This window comes from Cupressus sempervirens, chromosome 9 (assembly GCF_028749045.1).
Source record: "Cupressus sempervirens isolate cs-2001-9-10 chromosome 9, ASM2874904v1, whole genome shotgun sequence".
Classification (NCBI taxonomy): domain Eukaryota; kingdom Viridiplantae; phylum Streptophyta; class Pinopsida; order Cupressales; family Cupressaceae; genus Cupressus; species Cupressus sempervirens.
The window spans coordinates 777340323-777355961 of NC_143126.1; the positions used below are offsets into that span (position 1 = coordinate 777340323).

A 15639-nucleotide genomic window follows, 5' to 3' on the forward strand; every position below is an offset into this window, starting at 1 on the left:
TTTTTAGTGCATTATATAATTTACCTTTTCAGTAGCAACAGCTATAGAAATATCAATCGAGTCACATGCAACAGCTTCTTCCTTTTGAAGGCTCCAATAAGCTGTCCAAACATACCATCCAAAGAAACATAAGCGTTACCAAAAGAAGATTAGACTCACAAGAAAAAAAGTTGGAAATTATACTTCTGCCCTTAACAATCCCAACATAATTTGTGCCATTGAATTCAAAAAAATGCTCTTTACAAGGAAGTGGTGTTACACATCATTGTTTGATTAAGGACCAGACAGTCATATATGATATTTTACTGGGATTCAGCTAAGTAGTTTCAGTTGATGACCCATATTTCATTAGCAGTTGTTCACCATTAATTATCTCTCACACAAGAATGGTCCACTTAGCATGCATTGCATCGAGGTGATACTAGCAGAGATGAAACTGAGAGATTATTTGTCATTGATGTTAGGACCACTCCATTTGATGAAAGGCATGCCGTATTTCCCAAATACTAATCAACCCACGCAACACCCCATATCTCTTTGGAGCCATAGGGAGTTGCCTTACCATTTGATTAAATTAAAAATACAGAATTTGTGTTAATGAAATTTTCCACCATCGAAGGATCTAAGCACTTTGAAGGTGGACAAGATACATGGGATCCTCACAGCATGCAAAATGAGGACTAAGGAAAAGATGAAAGCCAAAACCCACTTTGAAAGCGTCAAGGAAGATGAAGAAGAAAGAACCCAATCAAGTGATGAAGGAGAAGCTCATTTTGTGAGGAAGCTCTCGAAAGGATCTGACAAGCACAAAGGTAAGTATAATCTTCCATGCTTTAATTGTGGTAATATAGGTCACTTTGCTTTATCTTCCATGCTTTAATTGTGGTCATATAGGTCATTTTGCTTAATCTCCCATGCTTTGATTATGGTAATATAGCTCATTTTGCTGCTACATGTAGACGTGCCAAGAGTGAATATAGTGAAGAAGAAGAGGACAATGGAAAAAGAAAAGAAAGTAACATCAACATAACAAGAAAAAGTAAACATGAGGAAGCATGAAGAGAAAAAAAATCTGAAAACATAAGAAGAATCTTTAAGTTCAATAATATAATAGCACAATCTAAAGAGAGCAATGGAAGTTTCTCCAACAGTAATAGAGAAGATATTCTATTCATGGCACTGGAAACAAAGGATAATGCCCTACAATGTGAAGACAAAGAAAAGAAGAGGAGTTAGAAGAAGAAGAAGATGAAGAAGATGTCATAGTAGATTTGGAGGAAGAACTCATTTGTGCCCTAGATGAAATCAAGAAGCTTAAGAAGAAGAACTCAAAGCTAAATCTTAAATTTAAAGAGGAAAATCAATCTAAGGCAAAACCATCTCAAAATCTTGAAGAATTGGAAAAAGTTGTTGGATTTGAAAATTCAAATTGTGAAGGCAAAACAAATTGAAAATGTTGAAAGAAATCAATTGAAAACAAAGGAATTGGATTGCAAGAAATTAGAGCTTGAACTTGTTTCCTTGAGAAAGCAATTGGAGAAAACTAATGATCAATTGAATCGAAGAATGACATTTGAAAAGAGCACCAAAATAGTAGAGGTCACTATAAATTCCAAAGATGACCCTTCATAAAGATTGGTCATGGTTTCAAAATAAATCAAAAGATATCCCAAATTCTAAGGCTACAGATTTACAAAGAAGATGAATCAAGAAAACCCTAAAAACAAAACAAATTGAAAATGTTGAAAGTAATCAATTGAAAGCAACGGAATTGGATTGCAAGAAATTAGAGCTTGAAATTGTTTTCTTGAGAAAGCAGTCGGAGAAAACTAATGATCAATTGAATCAAAGAATGAAGTATGAAAAGAGTACCAAAATAGTAGAGGGCACAATCAACTCCAAAGATGACCCTTCATCAAGATTGGTCATGGATTCAAATAAAGTTAGAAGATAACCCAAATTCTAAGGCTACGGATCTACATAGAAGATGAATCGAGAAAACCCTAAATACAAAACAAATTGAAAATATTGAAAGAATAAACAGAAACTGAGATGTTCTATACGTCAAAGGGTTGAAGGATAATCTCCTAAGCGTGAGTCATATGTGTGACCAAAGGCACATTCTCACATTTCAATCTACGGGATCTCAAATCAAGAAGGGAGGGAAATTGATAGCACATGCATAGATAAGAGCAATCAGTCTGTACATCCCAAATGAAATCAAATATGAAAAAAGTTATAGAGACAAAAAAGATGAGAACTGGTTGTCGCATAGGAGGATGAGACAATTTAAATTTGACAACACTGTGAACATCAGCAATAAACAAGTCGTAAGGAGCACACTAAAAATAACAAAGTCTGCCAACACTATCTACAAATAGTGTCAATATGGCAAGCAAACAAAGACAAGCTTCAAATTAAAGGAGCACTCTAAATCAAAGCCTTTGGAACTTATATATACTGATTTCTATGGGCCAACTAGGACAAGAGAGCTATTCCATGCTATTAACTAATGATTATTCCACGACAACCTTGGTTACATTTCTAAAAGAAAAATATGAAGCTTTTGAGAGGTTGTGAGGCATTCAATGTCTTCGCAGAGAATGAAACTGAGTTGCAAATCAAATGCCTAGGATCTGATAGAGCAAAGTTCACTTCAAATAAATTTGGAGACCTTTGGGAACAACATAGAATAAGAAGACAATTTTTAGCGGCAACCAACCAAGAACAAAATAGAGTTGTTGAGAGGAAAAAATGAACAATTCAAGGAATGGGAAGAGCCAAGTTTAATGAATCCAAGCTACCTAGCACTTTTTTGAGAAAAGCAGTTCATATAGCAGTCTACATATTGAACTGAGCATAAATCAAGGTAAACAATAACAAAACCCCATATGAACTTTGGACGGGAAGTCCATGCATCAGTGAAGTATTTCAAGGTATTTCGATGCAAGTGTCATATAAGAAGAGACAGTGAAGACTTGGGAAAGCAATATTCGAGGTGTGATAAAGGCAACACATTTAGATATTCAATAAAGAGCAAAGCTTACAAAAGTTATAATAAAAACTTCACAAAGTTGCTGAAAGTACAAATGTGAAAACTAATGATGAAAGGCATCAAAAGCAAATGGTTCAAGAAGAAGATAACTGCAAAGAAGAGGAGGAAAACAAAGAAATTGAGAATAGAAAGGTTGAGAAAAGAGAACCAAAGCACCATCAATGACAGCATCCAAGCCTCCATCCAGAATTGTCCAAAAGAATCCTAAAGAAGACTTGATTATTAACTGTTAGAGTAAATAATTAATTATTTATTAATTATTTATTCTATTACTTAAGCTTACTTAGGTTAATGCATTTATTTAATATTTTGTATTTAATGCATGTAGTGGTTAGTTGTTGACAACACGAGAGTTTGTTCCCTTCTAGCATGTTCCACCTTTTGTGGATATGTGCTGAGTTGTCATCCTTATCTTCTACCACCTTCTAGCTTGTTCTACAAGCTTCCGTGAGGTCTTTATAAGTGACCTCTCTCTCATTGTATAACATAACATAAGGCATTGTGCATATTGTAAATACATTTCTTCTTGTGTTTGCATATTTGTCTCTCATGTCCGTTTAGGGTTTTTCCCTTGCTCCATGCTCTGCCTCTCCTTGGCTTCTCTTTGACAGGTTCTCGCATGCAGGTGATCTTGGGCGTCTTCAGAGTTGGCTTTCCTCAACTCCAACATGGTATCAGAGCCTTCATGCTGCTGCTTCGTTCAAGAATTTTGAAGCCGTGATTTGAAGTCACAAACTCTAGTTTGTTTATGCATTTTTTCTTCAAATCAGGGGATCAACATTTTTTCGGAGCACATTGGGCCCAAATGGACATCACCATTAGATCCGGAAGGCCGTTTGCAGTCAGAAGTCATATAAAACTTTTCGTTTTTGGAGACAGAGCTCCGAGAGGCAAAAAAATTTTACTCCAGGGAGGTTCCGTACGGTCGTACGGACGCATGGCAGTCAAAATTTTTTTTTTAAAAACAGTTTTTGGGCACACCGCCTAGCGGCCCCCAGCGGTGAACACCGGCGATGCCACCCTCTGCTCCACGGGCCCCGCCACCTGGCTAGCGGGCCACCTCCTCCCGGCACTTCAGATCTCCGCCTAACAGCGCCACCCTCCACCAGGTCCTCCGCCGCTCCGCCTTTTTTTTCAACGCTCTGCCTGTGGAGCTTCTGTGTCCGCCACCTACCTGTTCAGCACCGACGTGGACACCATCATCATTTGACACCTGTCAATCTGCACAGTCCGCTTTTTGAGGCGCCATTTCAGCATTCTTTGCCGCTTCAGCAGCTGCAGTCTGCTGACACGTGGCAAGTCTGCCACATGGCACATTGCCACGCGGCGCCTGCCACATCATCCGCTCTGCCACGTGGCGTCCACGTGGCACTCTTTTTTGCAGTGACGGCCACGTGGCCGTCAAATTTAATCGCGTGACTTGCTGACGTCAGCGCTGCATCATCAAGCCTCTTGCACATCTCCAGGGTCACTTTTTGACCTACTTGCGGTTTTTTGGCCATAACTTGAGCATACGGACGTATTTTTCCGATCCGAAAGAAGCGTCGGAAAGCTAGTTCCGAGACGGAGATATTGGTGCAGGTATTTTTATGTTTTGATGCTTTTTTATTGCCCGTTTTTTCAATCAAATTCTGAAGTTGTGTTTTTGACTCCAACAAGCATATCTTTTGCGTCCCATGCTTGTTTTTTGAAAACTTTATATTTTTGGAAAGCTGGTTCTGTCACCTTTTCAGAAATGTGGTTCTTTTTCTTAATTTTTGGCTCATGCTCTTTCTATCATAGTTTTGGCATTTTTGCTATATGGTGGATATCTTGAGTGTTTTAGGCCCGAGGATCGTTTTCCTAGCATGGTTTCTCTTGTTTTAGGCTGTACTCTGTTTTGTTGCAGCTTGTTTTTAGTTTTGATCATTGTAGCTATCATTTTGAAGCACTTTTTTGTTTCGCACTGAGATAAAGTGCCACTTTTGCATTTCGAGGATCATGAACGTTGTTTTGAGTCAGTTGTACAAGCACTATTTTCATAAAGCACCATGGGGGGGATAGTTGTTTGCTGTTTTAGGCCTTCTCCCTTTGTCAAGTGAGTGTCCCTTCCACGACATTAGCCCCATGTAGAGTCAGTTTGATCGTGTCTTTATAGGTGTCTATACCTCTTTTCCTCTCTCCTCGTTCTTGGTTCGTCTGCAGGAGACTTCGGCTCACCTTCTCAGTTGCCTGTCATTACACCCCATCTGCATTACAAGGGGGTTATGCTGTTGTTCTAACGCATCCGTGGATGTGAACTATGTACTCAGTGGTTGATCCTATATACAAGGCGATTGCAGTGGCTGGCTACCTATGCATTTCGGTGAGATGGATCATCTACCATATAGACATGCTCGGTTCGTACCTTCTTCTTCCATGGAGGTTCTTCAGATCAGCAGTTTGGCAGATTTGCGGCTTCTTCATGCTTCAGTGATGCTCTTCATGATCACTCCTTGTTCCTGTTTTAGGGGACATTTCCCTAATTGGAGACTTCTTTAGTTCTTCACTAAGTTACCTCTTTTTGGGGGAGGGTTTTTTCCACGTGGTTTTCTCTCTTTCCCCGCTTTCAGAGGTTTCATTTTCTTTGCATTGTACTTGGGTACCTAAAATGGCCTTGTTGCCGGAACCTATCTGCATACCCATCTGCATTTCATCTTAGTTTTGTGAGGTTAAGGCATTTCCCTAAGTTGCACTTAAGGGAGGGTGTTAGAGTAAATAATTAATTATTTATTAATTATTTATTCTATTACTTAAGCTTACTTAGGTTAATGCATTTATTTAATATTTTGTATTTAATGCATGTAGTGGTTAGCTGTTGACAACACGGGAGTTTGTTCCCTTCTAGCATGTTCCACCTTTTGTGGATATGTGCTGAGTTGTCATCCTTATCTTCTACCACCTTCTAGCTTGTTCTACAAGCTTCCTTGAGGTCTTTATAAGCGACCTCTCTCTCATTGTATAACATAACATAAGGCATTGTGCATATTGTAAATACATTTCTTCTTGTGTTTGCATATTTGTCTCTCATGTCCGTTTAGGGTTTTTCCCTTGCTCCATGCTCTTCCTCTCCTTGGCTTCTCTTTGACAGGTTCTCGCATGCAGGTGATCTTGGGCGTCTTCAGAGTTGGCTTTCCTCAACTCCAACATTAACTATTAAGGACAAAGATACAGAAATTCAAACAAGAAGAAGATTTGCGAGTACAACTGAACATGTGAACTTGTGCTTGATCTCCAAAATAGAACCAAAGAACTTTACAGAAGCAAGTGAAGATAAGCGTTTGATAAAGCCTATGGAAGAACAATTGGATCAAATTAAAAAGAACAAAACTTAAGAACTTTTCCCAAGACATAAGGATAAGAATGTGATTGGAACTATGTAAGCATTTATGAAAAAGCCAAACAAGGATGGACAAGATGTGAGAAACAAGGAAAGATAAATATGCAAGGGATATGATCTCAAGTTGAAGGAACTGATTTTGAAGAAACATTTGCCCTGTTGCTTGTTTAGACGCTATCAGGATGTTTTAGCCCTTGCTAGCTTTCAGAATTTCAAAGTCAAACAAATCGATGTGAAATCCACCTTTCTAAACAAAAAAATTGGAGGAAAAGGTATATGTTGAACAGCCCGAAGGGCTCATCCTATCATTACAGTCAACATGGTTATTTTTCCTTCTTTTTTAATTAAATCATGTTCAAGAGAAGAATAACAGATGTGATCAGTGGACCTAACAATGCAATTCGAATACGGATATGCTAAATGGAAATCCAAGCTCCATTGCCTGAGGGGATAAACATAGACATGTTTGGTCTGAGGAAAAACAACAAAGCTCTTCTGTTTTCTCAAGAATCCACAGATATTTATTTTAATCTGTTTTCATGATGGAGATAACTAGTTTCTATCATTTTCATTCAAGCTTGATACAGTTATCTGAAGCACAATTGTCTGACTCCAAAATAAGAAAATGAACAAATAGAGGATTAAAAAGTGATATCAACATGTTGAACTCAAGATAGTCATCCTCTGCATGAAAAACTGCTTGCCAGCTAGCTTAGGAGAAAATGTTTATGTCACCAAGCTCAATCAGCTCAACAGACTTCATATAGAATTTTAAACCTTAAATGTTTCCTGGTAAATAAAGTTGCATTGATGTTTTCTCCAATCCAATTTTATCAAGAATGACATAATCAATGTGATTAATTTATCCTGGAAAAGAACTACCAAACTGAACTGGATGATAATATGAGTTTGAAAAAAATAGCCTACCATTTGCTTCAGGTACAACTTTCAGAGCATGTGCCACAACTTTGATAACAATATCATTTACAGAAACCTTCAGCCCATGCTTTTCTGCAGAAAAGAATACAGTAAACTTTTAATTGTTCCAGATTAAACTCCTAATTGATATTTCTTAAATATTGCAGCTTATTTAAAGAAAATATTTTTGCATGAAGTGTATTAACGGTATTGAATGTTTTATACCTTTGAGCTCTTTTCTAAGCACTAGCACAGGATCGAGATTCACATCTGAAAGTATGTCATATTTTATTTAGTAAGTCAAAAAGCAAAGTCTGTAAATTATACAAGGGAGGACATTACTTATATTCATGAGGAAATGAATCCTAGTCGTAACTGCAAAAGTACAACATTTTACAGAATAAAAAATCAATAAAAATATAAAACCAGTCAACTTACCTGCTGATAAATAAAGATGTGGAATCAAGTGCTTTGATTCCAGCAACCGTTTTGCAATAACCTGGAAATTCTATACGTTAGTAAATCATTTATGATAAAATATCATGTTTCAATATTACAAATGTAAAAAAATGGCATGTTATCCTTGTAAATTTTGGAAGCTTTACATGCAGACCATACCCTTAACTGTTGCCAATCGAAACTGATCACCCCATTCCCTAGGATGTGAAGATATTCAAATTTTGTTCCCTCCAGAAGTTGAAGGGAGTTGGATGTCCCAAGTTTCTCTCAAATTGAATTTTGGCATCCCTTAAAGTTTAAATAGTTAACAATGTCGGGTTTTGCTTTAAATTATAGTTTTAAACACAACTGTGCATCCTATACTAAATATTCTTAATTTCTGTTGAAGAAGTAGGATATGTCAAATGAAGTAAAATAATATTCTTCTTCTAAGGTCCCACCTTTCATCTAAACTATGAATTGTATTCACTTTAAATTAATAGGATTTAAACTATTTGCAGTAATAAAAATTAAAATCAATACTTGAATATTTGAAAACCCTTCCAAGGCCTAAGTACAAGTTTTCATCACATTCTTTTGTTGAATACTTCGACTCGTGCAATCCAATAATATTTGATGCCTTCAACATCACCCTATATATTTTTGTTGTAGTAGATACATGACAATTTAGTTTTCATCCTTACTTAAACATTATGATCTCCTAATTACATGATTAATTAGGAGATTTTCCCCTAACTAAAACTGCATGTAAATGTTCCAGTTCAAGTGTGTTAACCAGTTTTAGGTCCCTCTATTGTTTTGATACTTTCTTTTCACTTTTGTATTCAATTGCTTTCATGCCCCACGGACATTTTACCCTTTTCCTCTATTGTAATTACTTACACTTTTGAGCCCTTTTCACCTACTTCTCTATCTATAGCCATTAATATAATTTACTTCCTTTTCTTCTGTATTTTCCTGAACCCAATGACTAAAGTTTCCATTTAAAAAGACAAGATAACATCATATTTAGGGGTTACTAAGATAAAGAAAAAATTTTAAAATTAATAAAAAAAATTCATATGCCTATATACATCGAATTTCCTTTAAATAACATTTTGAAATATATGAAAAGAATCATTCATATTCACACATTTTCTTCATCAAGCTATAAGTCTCATAATACACTAAATTAACAAACTCCTTCCAAACCTCAATATTCACATACTTTCTTTATCAAGCTACAAACATCATAATCCACCATAGATCAGTTGTGACATAATCACACATCGCCTCATTGTAAATGGGGACCCCCAATTTTTGTTTCTAGGGTCGTGTTTGGGTCTTAGTTTTAGTCTTTGGACTCTTGCTTTTGCAAATGAATCAAGCTCTTGGAGTTTTCATCAAATTTAGAGCAGCCATCAAGTCAATAGGGGAAAGCTTGGTCATATGAACACTCTATTATTATGAAATGGATCAGAAGGATTGGAGTAAAAAAACAAATTTTCAGCACCAATTCAGAGAACTCCTATATTTTAGGAAAAGTTGTTAGTTCTCTTTTGTTGTTTTGGAAGTTGCATTATTTGGCACCAATAGGCCAATCAATTTACCTACCTTTTTGCTTTTTGTTTTTTCTACTTATAGAATGTTAATCTCTAGGGTTGTCGTTGCACCAAAAGATTGACCTATTAATAATCGATACAACCACTAGCCTTATTAAAGACACTAGAGGTTGTTAAACCATGTCGTGAATCCAGCAAGCGACACTGACCTACTTCCAACAGTCCCCCTCCCAGTGTTAGTCGCCATAATCTACAAGGATTTGAACCTGTGACCAAGCTTTGACACCACTTGTTGACTGCTAAAACTGTTGTTGCACCAAAAGATTGACCTATTAATGCCTAATACACTTATAGAAGATGCGGGAGGTTGTTAAACCATGTCGCGAATCTAGTGAGAGACATTGGCCCACTGCCAACATAGAAAGTGTCGAGCGTTCCTCATTTTTGTGAGGTTGTCCCAGGCAATCCTAGCTTAGTGGCAATTTTCAAGTCTCCAAGTCTAAGAGATGAGCTTGAGCAACTTTGGCTCGCTAGTGAGTCAAGTTAATCAAGGATATGACTGAGAGCTTGGCCAAGCTAATCAAGGATGTAAAGTTAAAATCAAGGGATTTGTGATGAAATGGGTTAGAATACTAGGAAAATCCTTGTTCCAATATCAATTTTATCTTAGAAAATAAAGAAAAGTTGTTGGAGATAACACTGATAGAGGCATGTTGATTCTTGAAATTTGGTTGTGTCTGCAATTTTTTTTAGAATCTCCCAAAATCTAAAATATAACTCCTACGAACCTTAAACCACTCACAAACATACTAACAATATTTGTACAAATTATAACTTACATGAATAATGTAACTTAAACTTAAATGTTATATTTTATATGAATAGATTGCATTGAACAATTCAAAGTTAACTTGCAAAATGAAAAATCTTGAGCGTGAGTCAGAATCCAACCATGTCTCAAGACTCCAAATCTTGATACTAGCTCAGATTCCAACCTCATGTCAAGACTCCCAATCTCAACAATCCTCAAAATTCCTCCCGAGTAACTAAAGGGCGAGATTCAAGTACAAACTTTAAAAAGAACCAAGCAAATGAGTTAGAAAATGAATCAAGTAATCCTAAGAGTAGCTTGAAATCTGACCACCTCTCAGGATACTCAATCTCAAGATACCTCAAAATTTAAAATCATGACACGTGGTAAAATTCTCCCTACCTTAAAAGCATTTCAATGAAACATTTTGAGTCCAAGTTGGTGAAAATAATGGAAAATAAGGATGAGAGGTAAAATCTATGGAAATTTTGGAAGAAATAATCAGATTTTAGACAAAGTATGGATTAAAATTGGATAAGATAGAATTTGATTGACCAAAGATGCAAATGACAACAAAAAAACCATGAAGATGAGCCTCTAGAATGAATTTGAAAGCATAGATTAAGAGCTGGAAAGGCTATAAGGACAACTCAAAATCAAAAGTAAAATCAGAACTAATCCTAACATAGGGTCAGATTCCAACCCCTTTTGAGGAGTCTTAATCTGGACACCCCTTAAGATTCCATCCATGGCATTTGGGTAAATTTTGGACCGTTTGGCTTTGGGCATTGGAAAATAAGAAATTCAAGATTGAAATCATGCTTCTAATAGTCTCAACATGGGGTCAGAATCTGAACTCTGTCAAGATTCTCAATCCTAACACTAGCCGAAAATACAACCTCCTGCCAGGATTCTTAATCCTGACAACCTCCAAATTTCCGCCCAGTTATAAGGCCCAATGAACTCCATTTTTGGGGATATAATTGTCATTTCAAGTCATTAGAATTGCGTATCAAGTCAGCCAACTCAAGGAAGCACCCAAATTCAATCAGATTTAAGGTGTAAACTCAGATTTTCCAAGGCAAAAGAAAGTATACAAAGATCAAGTTCTTGCAGATCGGAATTTGTAGATTCAGAATTTTATGACTAAATCCTTTGATTGGGTTCTCATTTCATCTCGATGTGATCAGACTTTAAAAGTTTAAAAGATTCAGTCTTTCATGTTAAAATAGGTGATATACTCAATGAATTGTATAAGTAGAGTGGTTTCCTCTTAAATTTCACTTCTTAGCATCAAATGTTGATTTTAGGAATAAGTATGCAATCGAAGCTTAGAAAAAATGTTGTTGTCTTGTTTTCCAACGAGAGGTTGATGGAAGAGTTGAAGGTAAGAGGAGGCTACAGCAAGATTTCAACGAGAGGACAAGAAAGATGATGCTCAACAAATATCAAGGAGGATGATCAATTTTACAAGCCTACAAGTGAAATTAATCATCACCAAGTTGAATCTTACAAAACTGTCTGTAGTTGGTTGTGCCCTAGCTTCGTCCTATCCTAAAGTCACTTCAAGAAGCAACACACTCTTTGCCTGATGTTAGAAATGCATGGAATGGGTGAGCTTCAAGTAAGGTTGTCTCCCTACATAAACCTGGTTCTCTAGGGGTTCCAACCCTAATAAACCCAAATGCACAATATACATCAAGAATATAAAACACAATCTTTATTCCTTCCTCGGTGTGTTGGACCAAATGTCAACCACATATCCATAACAGACTCAAATTGTTGTCCAAGCACTCAATACATTTACTTAAATGATTGAGTGAACCAATACTAGGCATTTTGTCCTGCTAACAAGGGTTCCATCTAGGTTTGAATCTTGAAGAAGTAACATGTGTTTAATGTGTCGATGATAAAACCATTGATGATCTCTTCTTCACCAAGTGCCTAAAGCCTTTGATGCTACCAATCTAATCTGTCAAACTTAGGCAAGGTTGGCCCGAGGAAATAAGAGCCCCAAGAAAGTCATCCTAAGAAATTGACTTGATAAAATTATTTAATAGTTAACTTTATTAATAATGTTATTTATCTGTTTAATTATTTATGAAATAAACACTAGCAAACAAAAGAGAGTTGACCTCCTAATCAAGGACAGCACAAAGACAACCATGACCCAAGTTTCACCAATTTTATGTCATTCCTTTCAAAACAATATCAAATGATTAAGCACTACTAGCTTCAATGTTTGATTAAGCAGTTTCTTTCTCATTAGATAGTCTATTTAGTCAAGGGTGTAGCCACCCACAATACAGTTAATTGCCCAATGCAAATCTCCTTTAAACAGGTAGAGCCCATCAAATAAAGGTTGTCCCACTATAGAAAAGTAAGGTTGATCACCAATCAAAGGCACTCACCAAAGCAAATTAAGTCCTCATAACTCAGTCTACATAAAAAAGGTTTCTCCCCAAGAACCTAGTGATGACATATTAATATAAATTATCAATAATAATGACTAATATATATTACTTGCAATACAATCCATATGTTCAATGGGTATATAGATATTGGGTTAGAAACCAAGAAAAACACAAAGACTCGCTAAGCATCTTCAAAGGCAACACCATATACAACCCTTAAACAAAATAAAATGGCACAAAATACACAACCAAAAAGTCAAATTAATTATGTAGTGCTTCTATAACGGTCCTTCAATTAGTGCTTCTATAACGGTCCTTCAATTACGATCTTTCTATTTTATAGTTAGTTCTTATTTAGAATGTTTATTTTCAGTTTGTTTGTTTTTTGTTTTAGAAACTTTGCATGTACCCTCTAAGGAGCTTTCATCTCCTTTGTAACTAGTGAATATCAATCGATGAATGTTTCATGGCACTGAAGTGGGTTAAGTGTTTTCACAAATTTTCAAAAAACAAATGTGGGTATGTTTACCTAGAATTTATTTCCAAAAGCTTTTTTGAGCCAATTGTTTTATAAAAAATTGTGGGTGTCTTTTGTGCAATATTTGAAGGGTTTTTTGTTAAATCTTTGAGCAGAATCGTGTTAGATTGTGAAGGTTTTATTTCAGCAGTTTTTTCTACCTTACTTGCATAGAAGTTTTATGTTTGGACGACTTTTTACACAACAACTTGTGAGCTTCTGCTATTCTACAGTGGCTATGATTTTGGAGCAACAGGGTTCCAAGATTTCTATGAAAAGTTTTTTGCTGGCTTTTTTATCCCAAAATCATGGTCATGAGCTTTCAGTTTTTGCATGATTTTTTCGATCAAGAATCATAGGTTTTTTTCTCTACAAGAGGGCTTTCTGATTTATTTCACAAAAAATCATATCTGATGTTGCTAATAGCTATTGTTTGGGTTTTATAATTTTTCCTAAAAAAGTACTATTCGGTTAAATTACTATTCGGGTTTAGAATGTTTCCCTTCAAAAATTACTGTTTTGTTCTATAGATTTTTCTTCAAAAACACATCATTGGGTTTTATAAATTTTTCCTAAAAATAATTATTGTATGTGTTTTGATCAATTTTCTCCTCAAAAATCATGTTTAGTTTTTCAGTTTTCTCCATAAAGATCATTTATTGACTAATCTTGCTCCTCAAAAACCATCTTTGTTTTTCTTTTTTTCCAAATTTTCTTCTTTAAAATCGTCTATGGATTTTTTTTTTTTCAAAAAGGAAAAAATTGGTGTTGTTCGCCTCAATGTATTTTTACATTTTTTTTTTAAATCATTCGAGGGTTTGGTGATTTTTTCCATAAAAATTGTGGTTTCTAGCAAATAGTTTTTGAGTCGTAGTACTCATGTGCATAAGTTTTAACATTTTTTTAAACAAAACCCTGGATTTTCTTAATTAGCAAAAGGTTTGACAAGTTTTCCCTTAAAATCATGGTTTCAATTTCAAAAGTTGAACTCAATATCTCTAGCTATATGGATAGCAAGCTTTTTTACACAACATCAGGTTGGAAGAATCTTTTGTAGGGTACTTATAAGAATAACCATTAATTGTGCTGACATAATTATGTAATGTTTCTATAATGGTCCTGTTGGTTCCCAAAACTGCAGATTGGAAATCCAAGAGCCTACCACTTCTTCAATAGGATTCCACAATTAGTTCTGATCAACAAACGAGAATCACCTTGATTACCCTACACTTTAGGCTCCGCTACACCTAGGCTGGTAGACCTTATCCTCGAACCTGATCACTAGGTTCAAAGCTTTTCTATAGTGATTTTTGCTTTGGATTGATCTTCAGTGTGCAAAGTCTTTGAACTCAACTAATATGAAACTGAATGTTGAGTGTTTGAATTGAATATATTGTATGAGATTTTAACAATGGACTTGAGATTTGTAAGGAGGAAGTTATAGATTTTCTAACTTCAAATATAAATCCAATACTTCAATGATAAAAGACTAGCGCTTTAGCTTATCTAGGCAACATAGTCAACTACAATGAAGATTATAACGTAGAACTTTATAATGTTCTATGCACATAAACTATAAGTAGTTTAATAATCAAGACGTATGGACCAAATATATATATGTAATTCTAAACTAGTCCAGATTGTGCTTTGACTCCTAAGGTCGAGGAGACAGACTGGACATAGATTTGGAAAAAATTAAATATTTCACAATATCTATGATGATCGAGTTTCAAATGCCATAGATGACCTCATCCACTTATCTGACATAAATTGTTTATAGAATTTTTTAAAATGATTAAAAAGGACAAATCACCTGCAGATTAAATCTCCATGTTTGTAATAAAAATAAACAAAAGGCTTTAAAATATTTGAATTTATGTTACAAAGCCATATTTTTGCTCCTTATTCCTCCTTACAAAAATATATCTCTTTTTATAAATACTTCTTTAAATTTGTCTTATGTTTTCAATGTCCCTTCAAATGACATATTTTCCCAATTTTTATATTTTTTATTACAAAAGGTATGTTGTTTCAATATGAATGTTCTCTCCTTTTGCTTAAGGCAAATACTCAACATATTCAAATTGTATCATTTAGATATTCATTATTAATATTCTAATGATTATCTAGAAAGCCACTTCATAATAGATTTTAAATTAACCCTAAGTTTGCCCGCAAGGAAATTAAACATGGAGATATCGAACTTGACCGCTGGAGGCTCATAACTACAACATTTCTTAGCGTTGATCCCTTTATGGCTGTTCCCAATGCCTCTTGATACTTATCTTTGTTGAATATCATCGTTGTGGAATTTTATGTAATACCATTAACATTTCCCAGCTGTCGTATTGCATTTTGCCTTCTCTCCGTACACTTCTTTACCGTTGTTATGGGTATCTTTGAATTTCTTCTTTATATCCGTCATTTAAATAAGTATTTGTGTGTTCCTCCTTTGTTTGTAATCCTTTGATGTTGGGTTCATGTTGGATTTTATGTCCACGTTGTCTCCGCCATTTTTCACACTCCTATAAAAACATATTAGAGTCAATATGGCCATTCGACTTGT

At 35.3% G+C, this 15639-nt stretch overlaps 1 protein-coding gene across 2 annotated transcripts in view; it reads right to left on the reverse strand.

Moving 5' to 3' along the window:
* Positions 1 to 15639, reverse strand: part of LTA3 (Dihydrolipoamide acetyltransferase, long form protein) — a 199400-nt gene that overhangs the window by 29041 nt on the left and 154720 nt on the right. For both annotated transcript variants that reach the window (XM_089802031.1, XM_089802032.1), the window contains 4 exons: positions 7770 to 7830; positions 7557 to 7601; positions 7341 to 7424; positions 25 to 101 (listed from right to left, as the gene is read on the reverse strand). In XM_089802031.1, the coding sequence (XP_089658157.1) occupies positions 25 to 101; positions 7341 to 7424; positions 7557 to 7601; positions 7770 to 7830 (267 nt within the window). The remainder of the gene's footprint in view (positions 1 to 24; positions 102 to 7340; positions 7425 to 7556; positions 7602 to 7769; positions 7831 to 15639) is intronic.